At 43.3% G+C, this 26942-nt stretch overlaps 1 protein-coding gene across 3 annotated transcripts in view; it reads left to right on the top strand.

Moving 5' to 3' along the window:
* The window catches only part of BCL2 (BCL2 apoptosis regulator), a 193260-nt gene that overhangs the window by 22603 nt on the left and 143715 nt on the right, over positions 1-26942 (top strand). The window contains exon 3 of one of the 3 annotated variants that reach the window (XM_023734011.1): positions 15022-16864. The exons of the other annotated variants lie outside the window; for them this stretch is intronic. Coding sequence (XP_023589779.1) covers positions 15022-15033 — 12 coding nt within the window. The 3' untranslated portion in view covers positions 15034-16864. Of the gene's footprint in view, positions 1-15021; positions 16865-26942 lie in introns of those variants that run through there. 3 annotated transcript variants of the gene reach the window in all.

Below are 26942 nucleotides of genomic sequence, written 5' to 3'. Positions count from 1 at the left end.
AGCAGTATGTTGCTGGGTGGAGGGGCAGCAGGGAGACCAGATGGGAGGATGAGGCAAGTGTCCACCAAGGCAGGGGCAGTGGGAACAGCCGTATTGGGGCAGACTTGAAAGGCATTTCCAACATAGAATCGACAAGGTTGAGCATCTTGACTTGAGGAATATGCATGTGATTTAATCATCATTGAATACTCAGTGCTTAGCGCACAGGGCAACTACATTGTTGTTAGCTGGCATCGACTTGGCCCCGACTCAGGGTGAACCCATGTACGATGGAACGAAATGCAGCCCAGTCCTGCACCATCCCTCAGATTGGTTTCGGATAGGACTGTTGTCATCCATAGGGTTTTCACTGGACTGATTTTGGGAAGTAGATTGTTGCGCCTTTCTTCCTAGTCATCTTAGTCTGGAGGGTCCGCTGAAGCCTCTTCAACATCGCAGCAACACGCAAGCCTCCAATGACAAACGGGTGGTGGCTGCGCGTTAGATGCAATGGTTGGGAATCAGACCTGGGTCTTCCACAAGGAAGATGAGAGTTCTACCACTGAACTACCACTGCCCCCATAAATACATGGTAGGTGCTCAGGAAATATTGACTGACTGAATGAATGGACCACTGGCTGGGTAGAGGCTTACAGACAGGGTGCCAATGTTGAAGGGACACACAGCTATACTCATGACAGTGATAAAGCTAGTATTCACATGATGTGTACTGTGGACCAGATGATTTCTCAAAGTTTTGCCTGTATTACCTTATTTATTTCTTACAACAGTCCAGTGAGGTTGGTGTGGTTTATATCTTTGTCTTACGGTGAGGACACTGACGCTTGGAGAGGTGACTAATTACAGTTGCTCTGATGGTTGAGCTGGGGTTTGAGCCCAGGCAGTCTTGGAGTACTTTGTGCTCTTAATGACAGTACTCTGCTGTAATCTCTGCTTTTGGAGTGTCTGGGGAACTGCTTCTTTCAAGGCCCCAGAAGCGATTACGTGGAGCAAAAACCAGCAGCAGGAAGCAGAGAAGCCTGTTTAGGAAACCATTTATCTCACATAGACATACCATCTGAGATGACCTCTGCAGAAATAACAATGATAATAATAACAATACTGCAGCCTTTTCCCTGGCATAAGAGACCCATTTTATAGTGAAGATGGAATTTATCTAGGAAATAGTCCTAGAAAGGGGAAGTTAAGGTAAAATAATCTAATATAAGATAGTATACAATTGTTTTCTGCATGCCATTCCCTCCACATTTGGCCTTCTCTGCTGTGTTGTGTATGTTGTCTGCTTGCCGTTTGTAGATTGGCCTCACTGTAACTTGGCTCATCTGTTGGTTTGGTGGGAAGAGAGAGGAGTCTGGGCATCTAGAGGCCATTGCATCTGACCTTGAGTTTGCCCTCAACACACCTGGCTAAGAGGAGAAGGGGTCCTTTACGTTAAACATTGCTCTGGGGATAGAAGCTCTTGGCTTTCTGGAATGAAGTGTACTGAGTTGAGTTTCCCAGGTGGCCCACTGCTGGAATCCGAGTTCTGTGGCCGTCAGGTACGTGCAGTCATGGATAGTTACAACCTCAACCGAAGCTGTGTTTTCCCGACACAGGTCAGAGTCATATAAAATAAACTCTTGTCATAACAAATGGTACAGCAGCCAGATTACATCTTAGAGCTCCTTCATTAATTTACTCATGAAGGCACCGATTTGCTCGTCAGCGTGGGGGAAGAGATTCCATTTTTATGCTGATTCTAATTGGGGGTCTGTCTTGCTGTACCACCCTCGTAAATGGTGATAAATAGTGGTGACCGTTGCAGTATGGAGAAAGAGTGAGGGCCTGGAAACCGAGCCAAGCTCTCTGGGCTCCAATTTTATGCAAATTTTCTTAACAGAATGCAAATGATTTCACAGTAATACAGGACCCAGGGACAAGTGCTTATCTGTTTTCAGCAGTCTTCAGTGGCTTTTTAGAAACAGCCACTTTAGAGGCGGGAAAGTCTGCAGCCAGGCAGGTGAAAGGCATCTTGGGAGGCATGGATCACCCCATCAGAAGACACCACACCTGGAACTTCATCATTAACAGCTTTACGTGTGGCAGCTTGCAAGCCAGGACCTCCAGGTTTTGGGAACAGGAAGAGCTCAACACAGACAAATATTTCTGTTGTTGGGTACCATTAAGTTGATTCTGACTCGTAGTGACTCTATATGACGGACTAGAACTGCCCCACGGGGTTTCCTAGACTGTAATCTTTACAGGAGCAGATCACCAGGTCTTTCGCCCGTGGAGCTGATGGGTGAATTCCAACCTCGAACCTTTCAGTTAGCAGTCGAACACTTAACCATTGTGTCAGCAGGGCTGTCCTCTTATCCCACAGATTTTCATGATTACAGTCTATATCCAATCACCTATTCATCCCACCCATATTTAGGGAATAGTTCTCAGTGTTAGTTCTTAGTGCTAGGCTTTGAAAGAAGGCTAGCATGTACATAGCAACAGGGTATGGAATCGTGACACTGTATCTAAATCTAGTTCTGCACTGTCCGCTATAGTAGCCATTAGCCACATGTCCCTACTGAGCTTGTGATATGTGGCTTGTTTGAATCAAGATGTGATTTGAGTGTGAACTCTACCCCAAATTTTAAAGACTAAGTATGAAAGAAAGAATGTAGAATATTTTATTAATAATTTTTTATATTATATGATATAAATGATAATGTTTTGGACATATTGGTTTAAATAAGATATATTAAATGTGGATACTAGAAAACTTTAGATTACGTATGTAGCTCAAATTATATTTCTGCTGGATTGCACTGGTCTAGACTGCTAATCATTTATTGTATAGTGTGGTCCCCTTTAAAAATTTTTTAAAGGTATTTTTTAACGTGGTAAAATATGTATAAGAAAACATTTGCCATTTCAACCATTTTTATGTGTACAATTCAGTGACATTAATTATATTCACCATGTTGTGCAATCATCACTACTCATTTCCAAATTTTTCATCACCCTTAGCTGAAACTCAGTGCCCTTAATAAAAATAGTTCCCATTTTATTTTCACATTGGGATGTTATTATACAACGACCCTATAGGACAGGGTAGAACTGCCCCATAAGGTTTCCAAGGAGCACCTCGTGGATTCGAACTGCCGACCTTTTGGTTAGTTACCGAACTCTTAACCACTGCACCACCAGGGCTCCATATATCAGGGTAGACTTTTCCATAGATGGGGTATAGTTTGGAATATTTTGCAGCACATTCGTATTCTTGTTTGATCCTACCGTTGGGCCAGTGAGGTGGGGAGGAAAGCTGGCTGTGATTTTACAGGTGAGTATATTGAGGCATATATTGACAGAGTGGTCGCAAGCATAGCAGCAATTGTGAGGATGGCTCAGGACCGAGCAGTGTTTCATTTTGTTGTACCAAAGGGTCGCTAGGAGTCGGAACTGACTTGACAGCACCTAACAACAACAACATATTGAGGCATAAGGAGCCCTGGTGGTGTGGTGGTTAAGCGCTCGGCTGCTAATCGTAAGATTGGTGGTTTGATGAACCTACCAGTCATTCCGTGGGAAAGATGTGGCAGTCTGCTCCGGTAAAGATTACAGCCTTGGAAACCCTGTGGGGCAGTTCTACTCTGTCCTATAGGTCACTATGAGTAGGAATCGACTTAACAGCAACAGGTTTATGCATAAGGGGAGGGAGTTATCAACAGATGAATGATTAAACAAATGTGTACACGTTGTTGTTTTTAATTGACATCGAGTCTGTTCAACTCATAGTCACCCCATGTGACGGAGTAGAACTGCCCCATAGGGCTTTCTAGGCTGTAATCTTTATGGGAGCAGATCTCCAGGTCTTTCTTCCAAGGAGCCACTGGGTGGGTTCGAACCATCAACCTTTCAGTTAGCAGCTGAGCGCTTCACCGTTACACCATCAGGGCTCCTTGTTATATACATACAATGCAATATTATGTAGCTATAAAAAGGACTGAAATTCTGATGCATACATACACAGATGATCCTTGAAGACATTATACTGAGTAAAATAAGCCAGAAACAAAAGGGCAAATATTGTAGGATTCCACTTATATGAGGTACCTAGAATAGGCAAGTTCATAAAGACAGAAAATAGAATAGAGGTTGCCAGGGGCTGTGGGGAGGTGGGGTGGGTAACGGGGAGTTATTGTTTAATGAGTATAGAGTTTCTGTTTGGGATGATAAAAAAGTATCTGGAAATAGTTAATAGTGATGGTTACACAACATTGTGAATGTACTTAATGCCACTGGATTGTCCACTCAAGAAAGGCGAAAGTGGTCAATTTTACCAAATAAAAAAAAAAAAGGGAGACTTGCCCACAAGCTCAGGGAGCAGGGAATGGAACTTCAGTCTTGTGACTTCCAGCCCAATGCCTGTTAGAACTATGCCAGAAATTACCCATGGAAATGTTTATTTTTATTTCCATATCAAAGGTAATAGAACACATTCATTTAGAAGTAAATATTTCCGTGTGTTTTTATGTGCGTAAATATACACGAACACACTCTGCAGCTGGCTCATGTAACACATTAACCAAAGGTTGTAGGTAATAGCGGATGTAAAGGTGTGAATAATGTCCCATTTTGGGATCCGTCAGGTGAAGGGCAGGGTTAGGATGGCAGGGATGGTGTTGCAACAAGGGACGTTGTCTTCTGTTGGAAGTCAGCTATTGCCATGTCAAATTCCTGGCAGTACGGAGCAGGGTTGGTGGATGTCACATATCAGACAGACCTGAGGTTGAGTTTCAGTCATGAATGGGATGGAAGGAAAGGCAGGTACCTGGACCAGAGAGGCCAGACATCTGATCCAGGAAGTCAGCGGTAGGGAGGGGATGAGGTACATCTCTAGGGAAGCAGAGCATCACACTGGGAGAAACATCAGGACCAACAGGAGATGAGGCCCGTGGGCCTGTTTTTCCTGCCATGAAAGGAACTTGTTGTTTGGGCAGGTTACAAACCTTTCTGAGCTTCAGTTTCTTCATGTGCAAACAAGGGAGTTGGATTAGAAGGTCTCTTACCAACATTTTGTGGGTCTGTGAGTTTGGAAGGCCAGAGAATCAGTAGGCATATCAACAAGCTGCCAATTATAGAGGTTTTGGTCTTCACTGCCATTTTTTCTACTGTCTAATGTACTTGGAAGGAGCCCTGGTAGTGCAACAGTTAAGCACTCGGCTGCTAACCAAAAGGTTGGCAGTTCGAACTCACCTATTGGCTCCATGGGAGAAAGACCTGGCAATCTGCTTCTGTAAAGATTACCGCCAAGGGCAGTTCTACTCTGTAACATGGGGTTGTTATGAGTCAGAATTGACAGACGGCACCTAACAACAACAACCATGTACTTGGGGGCACTGAGGTCCACTGTAAATGAGGTCATTGGCCTGACCCTTAGCTTGCCCCCGACTGCTAGCTGCAGCCAGTGCACGTGTATTGAAGTATAGTATTTAAAACCATGTGTACTTGCTTGTCTCTTCTGGCTCTCTGTTCTCCTTATCCCTATACTGTCTGTGAGTTATAATTATTTCTCGTATCTTTAGAGTCTAGTGTTATGCAGGTAGTAATTCTCCCACATTGATCTTATACTTTAGTAAGATTACAGCTTGTTCTCTGTGTATAACTATTTTCTGTAACTTATACTTCATGTAAATTAAAAAGCTTTTGGGCTGTAGATGAATGACATATGAATTTTACTACTTTTTTTCTTTTTAAAGACTATACCTTTTTAACAAAATTTAATTGTGGAGAAATAGATATAATGAAACGTGCCGTTTCAACCATTTTTAAGGTACAGTTCAGTGACACTGATTACACTCAACATGTTGTACAACCATCACCTCTATTTGTTTACAAATTTTTTCATCACCCTTAGCATAAACTCAGCGCCCCTTAAGTAATACCTCCCCATCTCCCCCTCCTAGTAACCACTGATAAACTTTGGTCTTGGTGCATTTACCTATTCTAGATATTTCATTTAAGTGGGACCATACAGTATTTGTCTTTTTGTGTCTGACTTATTTTACTTAGCATAATGTTTTTAGTTCACCCTTGTCATAGCATGTATCAGACCTTATTTATCGTCATGGCTGAATTGTATATAACCACCCGTTGCTGTCAAGTCAATTCCAACTCATAGTTACCCTATAGGACAAAGTTTAACTGCCCCATAGGGCTTCCAAGGAGCAACTGGTGGAATCGAACTACGGACCTTTTGGTTAGCAACCAAGCTCTTAACCACTATTTCACCAGGGCACCCCCATAAAGATTACCACCTAGAAAATCCTATGGGGGAGTTCTACTTTGTCACATGGTGTCACTGTGAGTCAGAATTGACTGGACAGCACCTAACCACAGCAACATGGTAACTCTATGTTTAACTTTTTGAGGCACCACCACACTGTTTTCCAGACTATGTTTTAATTGCTTTTAGTAGGTGTGAGGAGACAAAAGCCCCTGGATCTTGGGACAGCTTTGAGTTTTGTACAGAATCATTCCAGGAGTACATTCCCCCACTGAGGGTTCCAGCCACCTCTTCTGCCTCATTATACTCTGCTGAGCACCGAGCAGCCTGGCACCATTTCTGCTGGAATGAAGAGATTGGCAGCGCTGCCCCAGACAACAGCCCTGCAGAACACTGTGGCAGAAGGTTTGGTCTACATACCAAGGCAGCCAGAGTATTAATTGCATTCTCTGTGATCACAAAAAAAAAAAAAAAAAGCGCTGAATTATTCTCTTAATGTTTTCAGAATGACAGGCTTTCACTCTGCCAGATACAAGCATGATAAACCACATGGAGGGAGATGCTAGATTTGAGAAAAAAGGCATAGGATGAAGATCTCTGGTAGCCAGCTAGTAAGATCTAAAGATGAACTGTTGAGAATTGGTACCGGTAAGAGATCGGGAACTGGGTGAGGAAACGTTGCCATAGATTTACCTGATCCACCAAAGAGTTTTCCAAGTTTTCCATTTTGAAATCTGACTTTAAATTTCTAAACGGGACTTTTTCAAGTAGCCTGTTACAACTTGATCCCACTTCCTATTGTCTTTGCGTGTGTAATGGAGAAAAACTGGTCACAGTGATTTCTGTGCCTACTTATCTGACCCCACCCCTGCATAAACACACAATCCTGACTTCTCCAAACATCCAGGGCTCCCCAGACTCACCAAGCTCCCTCAGGCTGCCGTTCCTTCCACCCCCTTCCCAGCCCCTACTCACACCCACCCCAACACACACCCATTTTCTTCCTGGTCCCCCTTTTAGGCTCATTCTAAGTCTCGCCGCTGTGAACCTGAAGAGATTTTGTAAAGAACTGTTTGTGATGATTTGACTTGGTTGGAAGGTGAATAGAAAAAGCAGGTGTCTGCCTGTGTATTGGGGATTTTCCTATGCTCAAAGTTGTTATTCTGTGCAGCACCCCACCCTCTCTTCACAACCCCAAAAAAGAGAAGTACGAGCACTACTGATGTTTAGGGTTTGAGTATGGTTTAGTTTAAAATGTTCAGTGGATCAGAGAGAATTTCATTCTGGGCAGTACTATTCGGCTGGAGAGATGTTTTGATTTTATATTATTCGGTCTTGTCTTCCCACCCCTGCGCGTTATGTGTTGTTTTGTTGTGGGGCAGGGGGTGCTTAAAGAGGGCTGAGCCCAACCAGGCTGGCTTGGTGCGCATCTCGCATGTTCACATGAGGCTTTGAAGCCCAGCTTGACTCTTCGCAACTTCCCTTACAACCATCTGAGGGTCCAGGAGCCTCCAGGTCTTGGTACGAGAGCCATCATTAGTGTCACTCGTGACCAGCAGTGGAGGAAGAAGGCCCAAACCATGAACGTCTTCCGTCTTAGGGTCTGTGCATTCACAGCATCATGTAAAGAGCTTGCTCTACCTTTCTGGTGCTTGGTGAGACAGTGCTTCATTGAGCGGGACCCTTCTGTAGCAGAAATGGTTTCTGACCCTCCTCACCAATGTACCACCCAGTTCACCCACAGAACCAGGAACTATTAAGCCATTCCTTAGTATTGTATCACATGGCTGAAGAAACAGTCATTCAAGACGTGGGTCTTCCATTGTCGTCTTTCCAGTACCATTCATTTGCTGTCCATTTACCTCGCACTTGCTTGGTGTCATGCACTAAATGATCCTTCTTCTGTGGGCGAACCATGACATTTATTATCAGAGTGCAACTTCCAGCGCAGAGTTGTATATGCCAATACAATACAGAAAGTCTAGATTATGCATAGCTGAGAAGGAAAGCCTTTCTAAAAGTATTTTATTATTCACTGATGATACAATTGCTTGTTGTTGTTGGTAGGTGCTGTTGAGTCAGTTTTGACTCATAGTGACCCCATGTGAAGAGTAGAATGTCCCCATAGAGTTTTCTTGGCTGTAATCTTTACGGAAGAAGATCACCAGGTCTTTCTCCCAAGGAGTACTGGGTGAGTTCGAACTGCCAACCTTCTGGTTAGCAGCCGAGCACTTAACCATTTGTGCCACCAGGGCTCCTTTAAGAGTATGTTGTTTAGATGTTCGCGTTAAAATCTATGAGGTTGCCATTCTTTCATATCTTTAATGGCCATAAAATTTATTGTCCAAGCTAGGATACTTATGAGAATGGAAACAGGCATTATTAATTATTTTACAGGGGCATCAGGATAACCTGGGATAGTCCCAGGCCAACCAGTACATATAGGAGTAACCCTGAACATAGCTATGTTTTTTTAGGACAGGGCAGATGGTTTTGTGATGAGTTCTTCCAATATTTTTCTGAAAACCAAATGAACTATTTCGTAGGTTTCTGTGTCATTATAAACCACTCTAAAAGCATATCTGCTAGAACCACGCTAAAAAATAGCCAGTAACCAATTGCCATTGAGTTGATCCAACTCATGGTGATCTCATGTGTGTCAGAGTAGAGCTGGGCTCCATAGGGTTTTCAGTGACTGATTTTTCAGAAGTAGATTGCCAGGACTTTCTTCTGAGGGACCTCTGGGTGGACTTGAACCTCCAATCTTTTGGTTAGCAGCCTAGCATGTTAACCGTTTGCACCACCCAGGGACTTCAGAACTACTCTAGTTGGTCTCTAAAGTCTTCCTCTAGGAGTTATCCGGGCTCTCTCCATCCGCACCCTCATGGTCCACGCTGCTGCCCCTTTTCCTATTACATAGCGCTCCTGTGAACTCAGTACTGCTCTAAAATGGGTTGGAGCCTTCTTGGGCTGTAATTGAACTTCCTTCCCCTGGGATTCTTTTAACTATTTCTTTCAACCACTTTCTTGAATTTTTTTTCTTTGTTTAAGATCCTAAAAATAGGAAGAAGGGATATAAACTAGGTTCTGTTTCTGTTTTAGTAAGATTGTCTTCTACCTTTTTCGACATGAGAGAACACATCTAGAAAACTCCTTCAGCAGTTGTTTTCCATTTTGTTGAGGGGGAAAACAAAAGAATATTCACGAATATCCCAGGTCCTTGTTTGATAGTGTGACAAAAAATGGCCCCAACGTGCTAAGTTATTCAAGGCTATTTGCTATGCAACTGTATTGTTTAACGTGCTCTTGCGTGTGCTTTTACCGATTGAGGTAATGCTTCTTGGTTTAAATAGAATTCAAGAGAGTGAGAGCTATGTTTGTTTAACGTCCTCTGAGTGAGGGCTGACACTTGACGAGTGGTTTCCAGGGCTGATGATGATCCCTTGAGGTACATAAGGCAGTGTGTAACCGTAGTTATCCAACTAGCTAACATTCCCGTCAACACTGTGTTGGGAATTTTTGATAAGAACGGTGAGGACTCTTTGAAAAGCGTAGCATATTTTTTTTATGACCGTGAACTTCCATCTCCCATTCAAAATAATAATGCATTTTGGGAACAATTTAGAGATTCTTTAAACAAAGAAGAATAAAAACCAAGTGTATACACCTCAAGAATTTGATACTGGAAGAAAACTGGCTTCATCTTACTAAGACACTCTTATCCATTTTTTGCTTTTTTGCACTTTCAATCTGCAGCTAAATGAGGCCACAGGAAAAGGATGGCGTACCTTCAAAGAGGTCGTTGGGTTGGCTGTGTTCTTTCTCTTCGTGGAAAACAGCTGTGGGTGCAGCTTTTGTTCCATGCAAAGGTGGGAAGGCTGGGTCATGAGACGCATCGCTTTTCTGTGGAGGAGGAGCTGGCAGATGTTGAACTGCTTTATCAACATCTTAGAAGTCTTTGAAATGTGTTGCTGGTAACCTGGGAAAGAGCCGGGTGGGATGAGGGTGGGAGTAGGAAGGAAATATTCATCCTACACAGCACGCACATCCTCTCTCGTTTTTAAATCTGTGGTAACTGCAGGTTAAATGAATTACGTTGTTCGTTTCCATTGCCTTCTACCAAGCAGCAGTACTTACTTAAGCCTTTAGTTTTTTGTTTTTCTTTTTCCTGCTGAGTGAAGCATTAACTCAGTCTATGAAAGGAGATCTGTTCAAAGGAAAGGGGTTATGTGTCCCTCCTTTTGTCATGATATCTCTTTCCAGTGAAATTTCAGCAGTGGAGTTTATCCTTAGCTTTGTCATAAAGAATTACTGCTATTGCCCTTATTATGAATGAGGTGTTTTCTTCCTCTTGAGTTAAAAATCAGTTTTAGGACTTGCCCTATTCTTTGAAAAATGTGTTTGGATGAAAGGGAACTAGTTCTGAGTTCCATTTTTATGTTTAGTAAATGGTTGAGAGGGCCCTTTAATGCTCTTCTTCTCGACTCATTCTCTCTTTTTTTTCCCCGACTCTTTTGCTAGTGACCTTATGCTCTCCCACAGCTTTGAGTATCACTGCTGTGCATCTGATTCTCAAATGGAGATTTCCGCAAACTCCAGTTCTGCTTATGCACTGTTTCCTGATGAACCTTTCCACCTGGATTTCCTGTTGGCAGCTCAAATTAAACATATCATCCAAATATTTAATTCAGGGCTAAACTTATCACCATCCCTCCAAAACCTTTCTCGGGCTCAACAATTCCTTTTACGTTAGCACCATTATCCCGCTCATGCAGGCTTGGAACTCAGGTTGCATTTTTACTCCCTTTGTTCAGCTCCATATGCTGGGAGTTTCGCCAGGTCGTGTCATCCATTCCTTCCCCACTAGTCTCATGGCCACCACCCTAGGCCACTGCGAGCCCTTGTTTTCTCTGACCTCGGGCATTTCATTGACCTTCTCCAGTTTCTCCTCCCTCCAGCTTCTCCTAGCCTTTGTAACAGATTTGATTAACGTTCTTCTCTGATTGAAAAAATGGCTCCTCGTGTCCTACATGGTGAAGTCTTCATGCCTTCTTAGCCTGCTGATCAAGTTCCTCTATAATCCTTCATTTCAACCCACATGACCTTTTCGGCATCATTTTCTGCTCCTCCTTAGCAAGGTTTCCTCTTCTCTCAGCCCACCCTGCCTTCTCTGCTTCTGTTCCCGCTATTTTTACAGCCCAGAGCGCTCCGCTTCCATCCAAGTTTTCCAAAATTCTCTATCCTTTGAGGCTCAGATCTGGTGGCACCGCTGTTGGGAGTGATCCAGCCAAGCTCCAGATCTCTACCAACCTTCCAGCCTTCACCACGTACTCCCTGATACTGCATGCATACACAAATGTTTGCTATAGTCTACTTCCTTCTTCTCTAAGAGTATGAACTGGTGGAGGCCCAGGGCCATACCTTCTGCATTTGAGTAGCCACCTCCATTCCTAGAATAAGGTCTCACACTAGTCAGTGCTCGGTGATGTTTTGCTGGATAAATGAGTGAATGAATGATGTACAGTGGTTTTGCCTATCTTACTTTAGGTCCACTTGTTTACTTCTCTCCTAGCTTTATTCATTCATTCATTCAGCAGTGATACACAGAGAACATACTCTGTGCCAGACGCTGTGCCTAAAAACCAGAAAGCCAAACCTGTTGCCGTTGAGTCAATTCCCGCTCTTAGCGGCCGTATGGGACAGAGTAGGACTGCCCCATAGGGTTTCCAAAGCTGTGAATCTTTATGGGAGCAGACTATACCATCTTTCTCCTGTGGAGCAGCTGGTGGGTTCGAATCACTGACCTGTTGGTTAGCAGCTGAGTGCTTAACCATTGTGCCACCAGACCAATATGTGGGATATACCACTGAGCCAAACAAAGGCCCGCATCTGAAGGTGCTTGCATTCTAGCTTCTTCATAAGACTTACTCTGTTTGCATTCACCCTGCCCAGCTCTTCAAGAAACGTAAGCAGTCATTTTAAATGTTATTAGAATTTGAATCTAGCTTTGTATTTTTGTTATTCTATGATTCTAAGCTTTGCTGCCAAGAACATTGTGCCTTCTTGGGAGTTTACAACTTTGAGGTTCTGGTTCTTAAAACTGGTTACATATTCCAGTGGCTGTGAGGGTGTTGAAAACTCCATTCCACTGGGTGGTTCAAATGGTTAATGCACTGGACTGCTAACCGAAAGGTTGGAGGTTCAAGTCCACCCAGAGGCACCTCAGAAGAAAGGCCTGGTGGTCTGCTTCTGAAAAATCAGCCATAGAAAGCCCTATGGAGGACAGCTCTAATCTGACGCACATCACTTGGGGTGGCCAAGAGTCCGAGCTGACTTGATGGCAACTGGTTTTTCCTTCCCTAACTACCAGTTCAAGTCATTTTGCAGATGGCTCTGAAATGTTGACAAAAGTCTCCTCTGACTTCAGTCCCGTGTGCAGCACTGGAACCTTCGCCTGTCCAGTGCTGGTGTGAGCGGTCACGGCCCACGCTCGCCTTCCTTTGGGTATTTGCTACACGTTGTAAAATAAATAAAACAGTAATAGGAATGAATTACATCCTGGCAGCAATAAGAATGGAAAACAACTTTTTGTTTCAGTGTTGCTTTTTACGTGATGGATAAGGAAGAGAAAGCTTTGTCGTATAGATGCATGAAAATATGATAGTGCTAATGGGCAAACACATTAATGGCGAATGTGCCTAAAATAGTTCTTGGATCAGCATCATCCCTGTTTCTGACTGTGAATGACTACCAGCCACAGAAAAACTTAGGAAACTCCAGTGGGCTATCTTCACGTAGGAATCTGTAGTCACGAGTTCTTGTTATTGTAGCTGAAGTGAAACAATGTTTGTGGAAAGATGATGCTTTCAATGCCAAAACCCAATAATTTTTGTTCTTAAATTCCTAAAAACTAAAAAAGGAAATCTTGATGATAGAGTGCTCCAACTTCATAAATATCCAAAATTGAACTCATCAACTTCCTCGAGTCTGTTCTTTCTTCCATGTCTGTTCTCTTTGGTTAATGATATCACCCTCCACCCAGACAAAGCCCCAAACCTTTAAATCATTGTCAACCCCATGTTCTCATCTGTGAGATAGTGCTATCCTGTCTCTAAAAATCTGTGAGTCTGTAGGTCTGTGGTTCCCTCTTTACCCTATTCTCCAAATATCTGAATCCCACCTTTGAAATCTCTCTTACATAGATCTCACTCTTCACCTTTTTTAAAATCTTGCTGTGGTTTAGCTCAACCCCTCAAGAACTTCTTGACTCTTCAGTAACCTCTTAGCTCATCTGTCTGTCATTTCATTAACCATTTTTTAATTTACATGCAGTAAATTTCACTGGTTTTGGTGCATAGCTCTTTTTGTTTTGACAGATGCATAGACCACCACTATAATCAGAATACAGAACCTCACTCCACCCCTTGTCTCCCCAGATTCCCTCTTGCGGCCCCTTTTTAGTCAAATCCTCCCTCCTACCCTTAACCCCTTACAACTACTGATCTCATCTCCATCCCTAGAGTTTTGTCTTTTCCGAAATGCCATGTAAATTGGTGTCCCTCTCTTTGGGCACTTGTCCTGAGTCATCCTCTTTGTCAATGCCATAATATCTTCCAAAAACACATCTCTTTTCTGGGCTCACTTCTAGGCACGTGTGGTTGACGAAACATGAACTTTGGTGTCAGACAGACCTGAGTTCAAACCTGACCATACCGGTTACTAGCTGTTTGATCTTGGATCAGTTGCTTAATCTCTCAGCATCCCGGTTTTCTCCTGTGTCACCTTTGGAAAATGTCAACCTCAGTGGCTGAATGTGGGTTGGAGCCCAGTTCCTGGTGGAGAGATGGCCGTCAGGACATGGTGGTTCCCTTTTCCCTTCTCTGGCCCCTCTGTCTTGGTGACTGTGAAGCTTCAATCCCGACAGAACCTCTCAGTTTTGAGGCCGCATGATGGAGAGGAAGGAATGGAGCCTATGAAGTCAGAGAGGCATGGTTCAAATGCCAGTTCTACGTGTGACCTTGAGAAATGCTTAATTTCTCTGAGCTTCCATTTCCTTGTTAGCATGTAACTGGGCAAGGGTGTAAAATCGTTAGCATAAATAATTCCCATACTTTCTAAGGAAGTTGGTTCCTGAGGAAGACCCTGAGTCTTGCTGATCGGGGCGAGTGATGGGGAGATCAGAAAAGCAGGAAGTCATTCTGAGTAAGCAATGGTGGCCACTGACACTATTGTGAAGCTTGTACATAAAAAGGGAGCACAGTGTAGAAGAAATGCCTTATTGTTCCCTTTACTATTCTCAACTTGCTGTAATTATTTGGGAATTAGTTTTCTTTCCTCAAATATGACTCGAGTATGGATACATGAAGATGTACGGATATAGATATACATGAATAATTATGATAAAAGTCTATTCACTTTATATAAAGATTACAGCCTAGAGAACCCTATGGAGCAGTTGTACTCTGTCACATGGGGTCACTGTGAGTCAGAATAGACTCGACAGCACTTAACAACAAAAACAGGCACAAAGGGGAGGGTGTAGGAAAGAAGGAGAAGACAGGGAGGAAGAGATGAGAACAAGTACCCCATGGAGCACAAAGTAGGGGCAATGGAGAGGCATCTGTGGAGGATCTGGGGGGGAGTTTTGCTGTGGGGTGTGCCAGCCATCTCCTCCTCAGTGCCCTCACTGCCCTGTGGTGGAGACCTGCATGACTTCAAACCTTCCAGAGCTGTATCAGGCTATCATTGTTTTTTTTCAGGGTATCTTTTGATGGGTCTTCATACCGAGAAGGGAGTAAGGAGACCCAGAGTATTTCAACTGAGATCTGAAATGGGGATGATAACATCTGCTTCATGCAACATCTGTTGTCATGAAGACATCATGTGGTAACAAGCTGGTACTGTGCCTGATGGAGTGTGGGCACTACTGACATGTTGACTTCCTTCCCAACACTCTGTGCCATCGCTACCCTCTCCTCTTACAGCTCACCCCTCTTCCAAAATCTGCCCCAAATCCTGACCCTGTAACTTGTTGTACAGGGACCTTCTGGCTGGCACCAACCCACTTCCAGCTTACCTGCCACTAATGCTGTCTGTTCTCTCTGCTTCCTGCCCCCATCTCCTGTTCCAGCTGCAGTCAAGGTTCACTGTTGACCCTTCCTGTTGGCCGTTCAAGCAAAATTAACCTCTCCTTCCTCTGTATTCCCTTTGTGTTTATATAGAGCCCAGCAGGCTTTGTATCATAATTATTCACGTATGTCTCTATCCCCCACCTTGTGTAAAGGGTTCTCAGTTCATATTTGATGAAATGACGTTGAGTCCTAGATAATCACAGCATGTTTGAGAGTAGGAAAGGAAATGGTCTGGTGTTTCCTTTTCATTGTGCTCCCATCTTTATGGACAAGCCACATGCCTGCTACGAGGCAGGTTTTACTCTTGACAGATTCCCTGCAGGTGTGGATGCATCAGGGCACCCTGGTGACTCAGTGGTTAAGTGCTTTGCTGCTAACCGTGAGGTCAGTGCTTCAAACCCACCAGCCCCTCTGCTGGAGAAAGATGTGGGAGTCAGCTTCCGTAAAGACTGTAGCCTTGGAAACCCTATGGGGCAGTTCTACTCTGTCCTATAGGGTTGCTCTGAGTTGGTATCAACCGAATGGCAACGGGTTAGGTTTTTGGTTTGGTGAATGCATCAGGCCATCCTTTTCCAAACAACTGTCTCATGGTCAAGCTCCCAAGGTGGACTTCTGTGCACACAGGATTAGGGCACAGCCCAGATAGACCCAGGAGAAGTGAGGGCATCACTGCACTGACCCAGCCTGGCAGGCTCTGCTGCAGAAAGTGGGCAGAGTGCCCCGGATGGTGGCGGTGAGCTGGACGCACTCAACCCTCCACGCCATCACTGTTGAATAGTTTGTGTTCTGTCACGTTTAAGTTGCAAAGAGAAGACAGGAACCCAAAGACGTGCTTGCTAGTAACGTTTACTGAGATGTGCTTCCAGCACCTTCCGAGCCCATGCCAAGATGAAGAGCCCCTTCCAAGTAAACATGCTCGTCACCATGTAAACTTGAGCCACCGCTGGAGTTGCCGTTTCTCCTGTACCCGCTCGGAGAAGAAATGTTGTACGTCTGTTTGTGACCGCCACATTCAGGACTCCGTTGTTGTATAAGAGCTGCACCACATGGCTGACATATGTTCGATTCGTGGCACACACAGGCTTCTAGAACACTTCTCCCATCCAACGCCTCACCAACAGTTACCCATCTTGGGTTTGCATATGTTCCTTTCACACGAGAGTGGGGAGGGCATGCTCTGCAGCTGCCTTCTTCTCAGAAAGGGCTTCACTGAAGGCTGTGCACCCTCAGGGTGATGTCAGGAGAGCCATAAAGGCCCTCTGCCCTGGGCTCAGCTCCTGAGATCAGAGAACCAACAAGGACAGACTGCCTGGACATTCTTCCTCCCCCCATTCCTTCTCCAGGGTGATTGTCCTCAGCAGGGGGCTACAACCCTCATTCCTTGCAGGGAGCTGAGTACACAGGTCTGTTGGACAAGAAGTTGTTCCCCGATGGTTTGTATTTTTCCACTGAGAGAGCATCCTGTCCCATCCCCCTTCCCCTGGCCACTGTGGCTGCAGGTGAGAGGGCAGCCCCAAAGGCAGAGCGAGGCGCCTCCTTGGAAGACCTCGGTTCCTGGGAATGCTCCGTTGGCAGCAACCAGCCCAAAGTCTTCCTCGCCCACCTCCCCTTTCCTTTTTTTCCTGGCATCTACATTCACTGGAGTAGAGCCAGATTGGAGCCAGCCCCTGGGGCCTTCCAAGATTCTCATAGTCTGGGGCCAGAGTCGTGTAAGATTGACCTTCCCCACCCACGTTTTAGGTTTACAGGAAATTTGAGCAGAAAGTACAGAGGGTTTTCATATACCCCTCTGCACTCCTGCCCACAGTTTCTCCTTTTATCCACATCTTGCATTAGTGTGACACCTCTGTTACAACTGATGAATGAATATTGATACATTATTATTAACTAAAACCCGTTGCTATCAAGTCGATTCTGACTCATAGTGACCCTACTGGACAGAGTAGAACTGCCCTATAGGGTTTCCAAGGAGCAGCTGGTGGATTCGAACTGCTGACCTTTTGGTTCGCAGCTGAGCTCTTATCCATCAGCCGCTCCTTGGAAACCCTATGGGGCAGTTCTATTCTGCCCTTTAGGGTCGCTATGAGTCGGAATTGACTTGACGGCGACAGGTTTATTATTAACTAAAGCCCATAGTTTACTTAAGGGGTCACTCTTTGTGTTGTCTGGTCTTATGGATTTTGACAAATGCAGAATGTCCTGTTTCCACCAATACAGTATCATGCAAAATAGTTTCACTGCCCTAGAAATTCCTTGTGCTCCACTAATTGTAATTTAAAATTTCAAACTAATGAACTTATTACAATTTCCCTGTTGGACACAGTCAGAGCACACCTTGGCAAAGCCTGCCTTGTTGTGAAAGACCCTCAGCAAGGGTCTGCCCACCCTTGGTGCAACTCAGATCCTGGAGGACCTACTTCTGGGCTCCAAAATAGGGCAGACAGGGATCACTGCACCTCCCTAGCCACGAGCTTTGGGGATTCTTACTTTCTTAGCTGTGAGGGAAACGTGTTAGACCTTGTGCTCTTCCCTGTCTCGAATGATCATCGGGACAGGACCCAGCAGTCCTCTCTGCAGGGTTTATCTAAAGCAGTGGCTCTCAGCCTTACCTGCACATTACAATCACCCAGAGAACCTTTAAAGACCCTGGTGCCCAGGTCACATCTCACACCTATTTAATCAGAGTATCTGGGGGATGAGGCCCAGGAATCAGTATTTTTTAAAGCCCCCAGACGCTTCCCAGGACACGGCTGCCAGTGTCATGTTCATACAAAGTATGAGCACCTCTGTGTTGACCTGTGCAGTTAGGCTGGCCAAGACTCCAGTCTGGCTGCTCAAAAAACTATCGCTGCAGAGTCTGAAGTAAGATTTTCCATTGGAAGAGGAAGGAAAATTCCAAGTTTGTTTTAAAAGTGCTCTTGATGCACCTAAGACTAGGAAATAGTGAAGCCTGTGAAAGTCAGAACTAGATGGGACTGTGTTGTTTCTCCGGGTCTCGCAAGTTTTCCGCCTTTGACAGGGTGTAGTCCCACCACTTTTCTATCACTCGCTCTCTCTCTTTTTTTTTTTTTTAACATTTTATTGTTGCTTAGGTGAAAGTTTACACAGCAAATTAGTGTCCCGTTCTATTAAGTTATACACAGCTTGTTTCATGACATTGGTTGCAAACCCCTGAATGTGTCAGCACTTTTCCCCCTTCCTCCTTGGGTTCCCTGTGTTCGTTCATCCAGCTTTCTTGCCCCTACGTCCTTCTGAAATTTGCTTTTAGTAAACGCTTCCCTTTAGGTCTTGTATAGTTGATTATTCTGAGGTGTACATTCCTCACTGGTGTTAGTGTTCATTTTATAGGCCTGTCTATTATGGCAATAATGTGATCTCCTGGGACAAGGACCTGGTGATCTGCTCCCATAAAGATGACAGCCTAGAAAACCCTGTGGGGCTGTTCTACTCTGTCACACGGGTCACTGTGAGTTGGAATCAAATCGACAGCACCTAATAACAACAACAATGTGATCTCCGGGAGTGATTTCAGTTCCAAGTTTGAAGGGTGTCTAAGGGCCATAGTCTCAGGGATTCCACCAGTCTCTATCAGACCAGTAAGTCTGGTCTTATTTATGAGTTTGAATTTTGTTCTACTTTTCTCTTCTATTCTGCCCATGACCTACGATTGTGGTCCCAGTCAGAGGAGTCGGTAGTGGTAGCCGGGCACCATCTAGTTCTTCTTGTCTCAGGCTAATGGAGGCCATGGTTCGTGTGGTCCATTAGTCCTTTGGGCTAATTGTTTCATTGAGTCTTTGGTTTTCTTCACTCTTCTTTGCTCTGGATGGAAAGAGACCAGTTGTTGTGTCTTAGAGGGCTGCTCACAAGCTTTAAGACCCCAGTTGCTACTCACCAAGGTAGGATGTAGAACATTGTCTATATAGATTATGATATGCCAATTGACCTAGATGCCCCCCAAGACTGTGGTCCCTAGCCCTCAACCCAGTTTCTCGGTCCCAGGAGGTGTATAGTTGTGGCTGAGAAATTTTCATGACTGTATCCCTTGTGCACACTGTTGCACGCATGGGTATATTTGCAGCATGTACACATACATATGTACGTGGTTGTACTTCCATACACCCTCCCACCCCTGTTCAGCTTACATATCTACCTATGTATCCACTCATACATTATTATTTGTTATTCCTGTTGTTGCAGGATTGTATATGTATTAGTATTTACTGTTGCCTTTTACTCTTGCCTACCTTTCAGTGTCTTCCTTTACCTTAATTATGTTGTGCTGACTTCCCCCATATTGTGTATTATCTCTCTCTTCACCAAAGGTAGCAAGTGTTTATGATCTAGTTAGTTATTCCCCCCGGCCCCATCCCTGGTAACCATCAAAGAATGTTTCTGTCTATGTGGAAACCTTTTCTTCACTTTTTATACTTTATTTATTTATTTATTTTATTGTTGTGGTTTAAATGAAGTTTACATTTCCAGTTAGTCTCCCATACAAAATTTTATACATGCATTGTTATGTGACCCTAATTGCTCACCCCTTTCTGCGACAGTACACCCTCCTTTCCGCCCGATTCCACATGCCCATTCAAACAGCTCCTAACCCTCTCTGCCTTCCCATCTCACCTCGGGACAGAAGCTGCCCCTTTGGTCTCTTGTATCTACTTGAACTAAGAGACACACTCCTCACGAGTATCACTTTATGTTGTTGACTTTTTATAATAGTGGTCTCATATAATATTTGTGCTTTTGTGATTGACTTCTTTCATCTATCACTCATTTTAGTGGAAAATATTTGAGTTTTCCTTCTGTGACAGGTTTCCACCTTACACAGGTTCCAGCTTTCACAGGTATTACTGTATAAAGAATCCTGGGGGAACCGTTTATTCTCACATTTGAATGTGGCTTTCCTTCTTCAGAACAAAACCTCATGGTTTTCTCCACTACCAAAGAGGCCCTGTGACCTATTAGGACTATAACTGAACTGAACATTTCAGGGTGGTGCGTCAGGTGACCGGGAAAGAGATTCAACCAGTTTTCCACCTCACAGCCAAGTGACTCTAGGCCCCATACGATGCAGTCCATTGTGTGGGCGTGTTTCTGGGTTGTGATACACATCTCACAGGACTGATTATGTTAAGTGATTGTTAAAAACTTTAAACGAAGAAGAGCAGATAACAGTCCATTTGTATTCAGTTAACCACGCAGACTTTTTTTAGGCTAGGAAAATAAACAACTCAATTGGTGGTTTGTTTTATTTCCAAACTGATAGGTTGAACTGGCAGGGAAGAGTTTGGCCCCTGGACTGGAAAAGGTTAAGTATTTTTGTTAAGAAAGATAGAAACTCTAAAAGCGTCATTATTGGCTGAATTTTACTGAAATCAGAAAGTGACCCCTTTGATAGCTAGCCACCATAGACCTTTAAAGGTAACATAGAATGTTTTTAATTCTGAGAGATAGGCTTTTCCGAACTCTGTAAACGACATTTGTTTTGGCTTTTGGTGTTTTTGTTACTATATTTATTGCCTTTAGTTCCTAGTAGGAGTAGTTTCCTGCTCATAATTACCCAAAAGGCAAGGAAAAAAAAACTAGAATTAAAAAACGAGGGAGGAGGGAATATGTCTTGAAAGTTTTATTAATTGCAAAATGTTGTTAAATGGAGCATTCAATAAAAGTACTTCTCAGAACCAATGGAGAATTTCTCAGAAAGGAGCCCATCAAAGCTGGATTCTCTAAAGCAGTGGAAATCCCAGGAACAAAAGCCAAATGCCTGGGAATTGAGTTTCAGAAGACTTTTTGAATCAGTGGAGCTTGGACATTTGCAAAATGGAATGGAATTACTGAATGTTCTAAAGTCTGTCCAGCTAAAATGGGATAGTAGATTGGGCTTACATGGACCAGGCACATACAGCTCTTGTTATTATATTTTTTACTATGCTTGATTGAACATTTTCTGTGAACTTGAGCCTGTGTTTTGACATTTGTGATCTTATTCTGGATGATTACAAAGATTCAGTGCCTTTCACAGAAGTCATTAGTACTTGTAGTAGGGTCATGATGCCGACTCTCTGGTGTTTTGGGTAGGTAAAATCTGTAATGACATCTGAGATGTTATTTAGATGTATGTATGTTAAAGTTAACTTTGCAAATAAGATTTCCCTCCCACTGATGTGCTTTGCAAACCTGACCTCACTTCAGGAGGGAAAAAGAAATGAAGTCAGCTTTCTTTATTGCTTAAACCATAGGCTAACCTGGACATTTGGGCAGGTAATTTTCAAGATTGCTGTATAGGGTCACTATGAGTCAGAATCAAGTCGATGGCAGCCGGTTTGGTTTTTTTGGTTTTGGTATGCTATTGCATGCAAATCTGAGTTTTTGAAACTTGGAAGCAGTTCTGATAATATTCCAGGGTAAGTTCTGATCCTTTGGAATGTAAGAGCGATAAATACTAGTTGCAGCTCACGGATTGGAATGGCAGCTTGAGGATAGTCAGAATTACAGCTTAAACATCATCAAAGGGTGACCTGCGCTTAACTTCCTTAATTGCTCATGTCAAGAACGTGGCATGACAGCCGTAATTGAAATGAGTTATTAAGTCAGGTAATATTAATGCCCTTTTAATCAACTATAATCTTTAATTTACCTGATCAGCATTAAACTCACTTTAGCTAACAAATGCTGTGGCTGCAGTCATGTTACACACAGGATACTTAGTAATTCTGATGGTATTAGTTACTGTTTACGGACTAATTCTAGTTAAGTCTTTACTGTGAGATTTACCATAAGAAATTTCTTTACCAAAAGAAATACTTGTTGGTGTTTATGTTGAAAGAGGAAACAACTTAGGCAGATTGTTAATTCATTATTGGATGGGGTAATTAAAAAAAACAACAAACTGTCAACAACCAACCAAATAAACACACCACAAACTTATGTTGGATGTGTTGTTTTCTCTGTTTTGAATGGGGCCCTGGTGGTGTAGTGGTTAAGAGCTTGACTACTAACCAAAAGGTCAGCAGTTCAAATCCACCAGCCACTCCTTGGAAACTCTATGGGTAGTTCTACTCTGTCCTATATGGTCATGTGGATATAGCTTATAATAAATTGCTTCCATTTCTTGAGACTTACGGTATTCCAGATGATCTGCTAAGTGCTTTATAGACAGTATCTCAATCCATTCTACAACCCTGAGAGGTCAACATTATCATCCTCATTTAATAGATGGAGAAACTGAGGCTTTGAGAGTTTAAAGAACTTACTCAAGATTATACAGTTAGTAAGTATACTCAAGATTATACAGTTAGTAAGACAAACTCAGGTATGTCTTACCCTAAAGCCTGTGATCTCATGGATCATCTTGCACCTTTTAGATTTATGTTTTTCCTTCATGAAAAAAATCATTTTTAATTTAGAAATATAATAAACATACCAAAATGTACATGAAGTATGAATATACAGCCCAGTAGATGAGTTTAATGTAAACATATTCAGGTAGCCACCATCCAGGTAAAAGAAACAGCATTGCTAGCACCTAGATGCCATTCTTAGGGTCCCCTGACACTCACAGCCCCATCCCTGTCCCAAAGGTAAGAATCCTGTTAACTTTTATGGTAGTCACTTCTTTGCTTTTCTGTATACTTTCACCGCCTAAGTATGTATCCCTAAACAATGTAGGTTCGTTTTGCTTGTTTTTAACTTTATAAAAATGGAATTACAGTGTATGCTTTTGTATGTCTGATTGCTGTTGTGCATAGTTAAGTGAACTTGTGAGCCTTAGTGAACCTACAGTTTGTTCATTTTCATTGTTTTATTCTGTTATAAGAATTTACCCAGTGTATTTATCCATCCTGTTGTTTTAGCTGTGACTTGTGGCATTGCCATGTACATCATTGTACCTGTCTCTTGGTACCTAGTGCACACATTTCTGTTGGATACATACCAAGGAGTGGGGTTGCTGTATATGTAATGCCAAGCAGTTTTCCAAAATGGTTGTATCAATTTATGCTTCTGTTGTTTTGCAAACTTGGAGTTGTCAGTGTTTTTTCATTTTAGCCATTTTGATATGTTTGTATTGATATCACATTGTAGGCTTAATTTTCATTTCTCTGATTGCTAATTGCCTTTTTGGGTGTTTATTGGTTATCCTTTTTTCTGACATGCCTGTTCAGGTCTCTTGCCCATTTTTCAATTGTGTTGTCGGAGTTCGTTATATATTCTGGATATAAATCCTTCATTAGTTATTTGTGTTGCATATATTTTCTCTCCCTTTGTGATTTGCCTGTTTAATCTCTTAATGGAATATTTTGATGAAAAGAAGTTTTTAATTTTTATGTCTTATTTTAATTTTAATGTCTTAAGACCCAAACTTCACTTTTTGTAATAGATATTTAGTAATTCTCCTTTTACTTTCCTGCAATGAAATTCATAGAAAACAGATCTTACCTACCCACATAATTATAAGCAATCAATATAATGCCTTAACTGTTATATAAAGGAAATAGCAAACAGAGAAATTTATAGTAAAATAATAAGTATTTCAATATGTCATGTAGGCATGGCTACACTGGAAGATGTGACAGTGTTCTGCAGCCACACGTAGAATCACCGTTAAAGCGACAGCTATAAAAACAAACAGCCGCAGATGTGTTAGATTGGAGACTCAAATAACATAATCAGTGTTGCCTTTAGTGATGTGGTATTTCTGAAGTGGTGAATACATCTTTAAAGTACAGTTCTAAACAAAGTAAAGTACATCATTCCCTATTGCATTCCTAGAAAGTCAGTGTCTATTAAACCCATGGAGAGAACACTGTGTTTCCATGTAAGATGGTACTTAGTTTCACCTGAAAGAATGTCCTGCAGACATTGGAAAGTCAGAGGGGATGTGGATATTTCTTGGTTGTGCCGGACTGTCCTGTGCATTTCAGGTTGTCCAGCATTTCTGCCCTAAATCCCACTTGTTGTTAGGTGCCATTGAGTGTACTCTGACTCATGGTGACTCCGTGTACAACAGAACAAAACATTGCCCTGTCCTGCACCATCTTCATGACTGTTGGTGTGCTCGAGTCCATTGTTGTGGCCACTGTGTATTTTGAGTGCCTTCCGACCTAAGAGACTCACCTTCCAGCACTACGTTGGACAGTATTCTGTTGTGATCCCTAGGGTTTTCATTGGCTGATTTTTGGAAGTAGATTCACAGGCCTTTCTCCTCCCACCCATCTGTCTTAGTCTGGAGACTCTGCCGAAACCTCTCCACCATAGGTGACCTTGTTGGTATTTGAAATACTGGTGACACAGCTTCCAGCATCATAGCAACACATAAGCCACCACAATATGACAAACTGATGGACAGGTGGTGGACTGACAGACGGTGGTGGCAAATGCCGCTAGTGTCCCCAAGTGTTGTGTGACTTCCAAAACCACCCCCAGGATTTCCAGAATGCACCTGGGGCGGTTCTGCTCCCACAGAGAACACTGGTAGGGCCTGGTAGATCTGTGCGAGGATTTTGGACTTTGTTTTGCATGTGATGGGAAGTCAGTGGACAGTTTTGAGCAGGGAAGTGACGTGACCTGACTTGGGTTTTCAAGAGATTTGTTGTCTATAAATGGGATGAAGTGGAGACATGTCTCTGTGTCCCTCTGCAAGGACTAGGCTGCTGGGATGTGAGCTGCAGAGGTCCTGAGCTGACCTCTGCCTTCCCACCTCATCTCAGACTTAGGCTCCACTCTGAAGTCTGTCTGCTCCAGACCAGTTGCCGTTGAGTCGATTCAGACTCCTGGCAACCCTGTGTATGTCAGAATAGAACCGTGCTCCATAGGGTTTTCAACGGCTGATTTTTTTTTTTCAGAAGTAGATTGTCAAGCCTTTCTTCCGAGGTGCCTCTGGATGAACTCGAACCTCCTACCTTTTGGTTAGCAGCTGAGTGCGTTAACCTTTGCACCATCCAGGGGCTCCGTGTCTGCTCAAGAGTTGCCTAAATCACCTGCCAGGGTCTCTTAAGTGTCTTGGAAGAACCTTGCCCTCCATTGTGACCTGGTACAACCTGTGTTGTCCTACGACTGCCTCAAATCCTTTCCAAGTACAGGTATTGACTGTCACCTAAAGCAGTTTTCAAAAGCGTCTCCTGCCCACCCCATGCACACACGCATACATGCCCAATCCGTTTTTACTCCCCTTCCTGCAATAAGTAACAGTTCTGTGCACAGTGGTGAGAAGTACTTTTGTAGTCACACCTCACACTTGGGGTATTTTGCCAGGCGGCCTCTCCCTCCAAGCCTGACCCCCTCCACCCGCACCCTGCTACCATCTGCTCCAGTGTTTGCACGGGGCCTGGGGGCCTGTGAGCGTTTCCTGTAACTGGAATCCCCCAGGCCAGGCCTGCCAGACAATAGATGTATAACTGGATAAACCCTAAACTGGAAACTGCAAACAATGAAAAAGACTACCCGTAATCTGGTGTGCACGCATCTCTGAGCCAGGCTGTTTACATATGAAACTACTTAAGCGAGTCTTTTATTTTTCTACAACAATGAAACTCATTTAGTCATGAAACTCAGGGACTCTTAAATGTGTTTAAAAAAAGGGTCAGAGCTTTGTAGTAGTTAGCACAGAATGAAGATGGCAGGTCCAAGTTCTCTTCCTCTTTGAGGCCACCGATCTGTTTAGAGCCATGGATGAAAAGGACAGTGTCATGGATTGAATTGTGTCCCCCAAAAATATGTGTCAACTTGGCTAGGCCATGATTCCCAGCATTGTGTGGTCGTCCTCCATTTTGTGATCTGATATAATTACCCTATGTGTTTTTAAATCCTAAAATCCTAGCCTCTGTGCCTGTGGTTATGATCTTATTTGGGAGTGAGCTGTCTGTTTGTTAATGAGGCAGGATATAACCTACAGGATTAGGTTTTGTCTTGAGTCAATCTCTTTTGAGATATAAAAGAAAGAAGCAAGCAGAGAGGAGAGGGACCTCCTATCACCAAGAAAGAAGAGCTGGGAATGGATTGAGCCCTTTGGACCAGGGGTCCCTATGCTGAGAAAGTCCTAGACTCAGGGGAAGCTTGATGACAAGGACCTTCCCCCAGAGCCGACAGAGAATTCAGCTAGTGCCCTGAATTTAGCCTCCTAAACTGTGGAAGAATAAATTTCTGTTTGTTAAAGCCACTCATTTGTGGTATTTCTGTTATAGTAGCACTAGGTAACTCAGACAGACAAAGTAGTGATGGTTGTAACTTGCCATGCTCGGGTGAAGGTGTGGCGGGAGTGAAAGGCTTTGTTATTGCTTATTAAAAAAAAAAAATGAAATCTAACCTTATTCAACATGGCCTTAGTAGCCCCATGGTCTTCAGGTCACCCAAGCCTTGGCCATCAAAAATTACTTCCAGATTTTTCTGTATAAAAGGCTACTGGAGCACAACAGTGAATGTATATACTATCCAGTAAACCAGTTGCCATCAAGTTGACTCCAACTCATGGTGACTCCATGTGTGTTACAATAGAACTGTGCTCCATCAGGTTTCAGTGGCTGATTTTTTTGGAAGCAGATTTCTAG

Source organism: Trichechus manatus, unplaced genomic scaffold, assembly GCF_000243295.1.
Source record: "Trichechus manatus latirostris isolate Lorelei unplaced genomic scaffold, TriManLat1.0 scaffold00063, whole genome shotgun sequence".
NCBI classification, from domain to species: Eukaryota; Metazoa; Chordata; class Mammalia; order Sirenia; family Trichechidae; genus Trichechus; species Trichechus manatus.
Note: the sequence above shows the minus strand (reverse complement) of the source record. Positions and strands in the feature narration are given on the sequence as shown.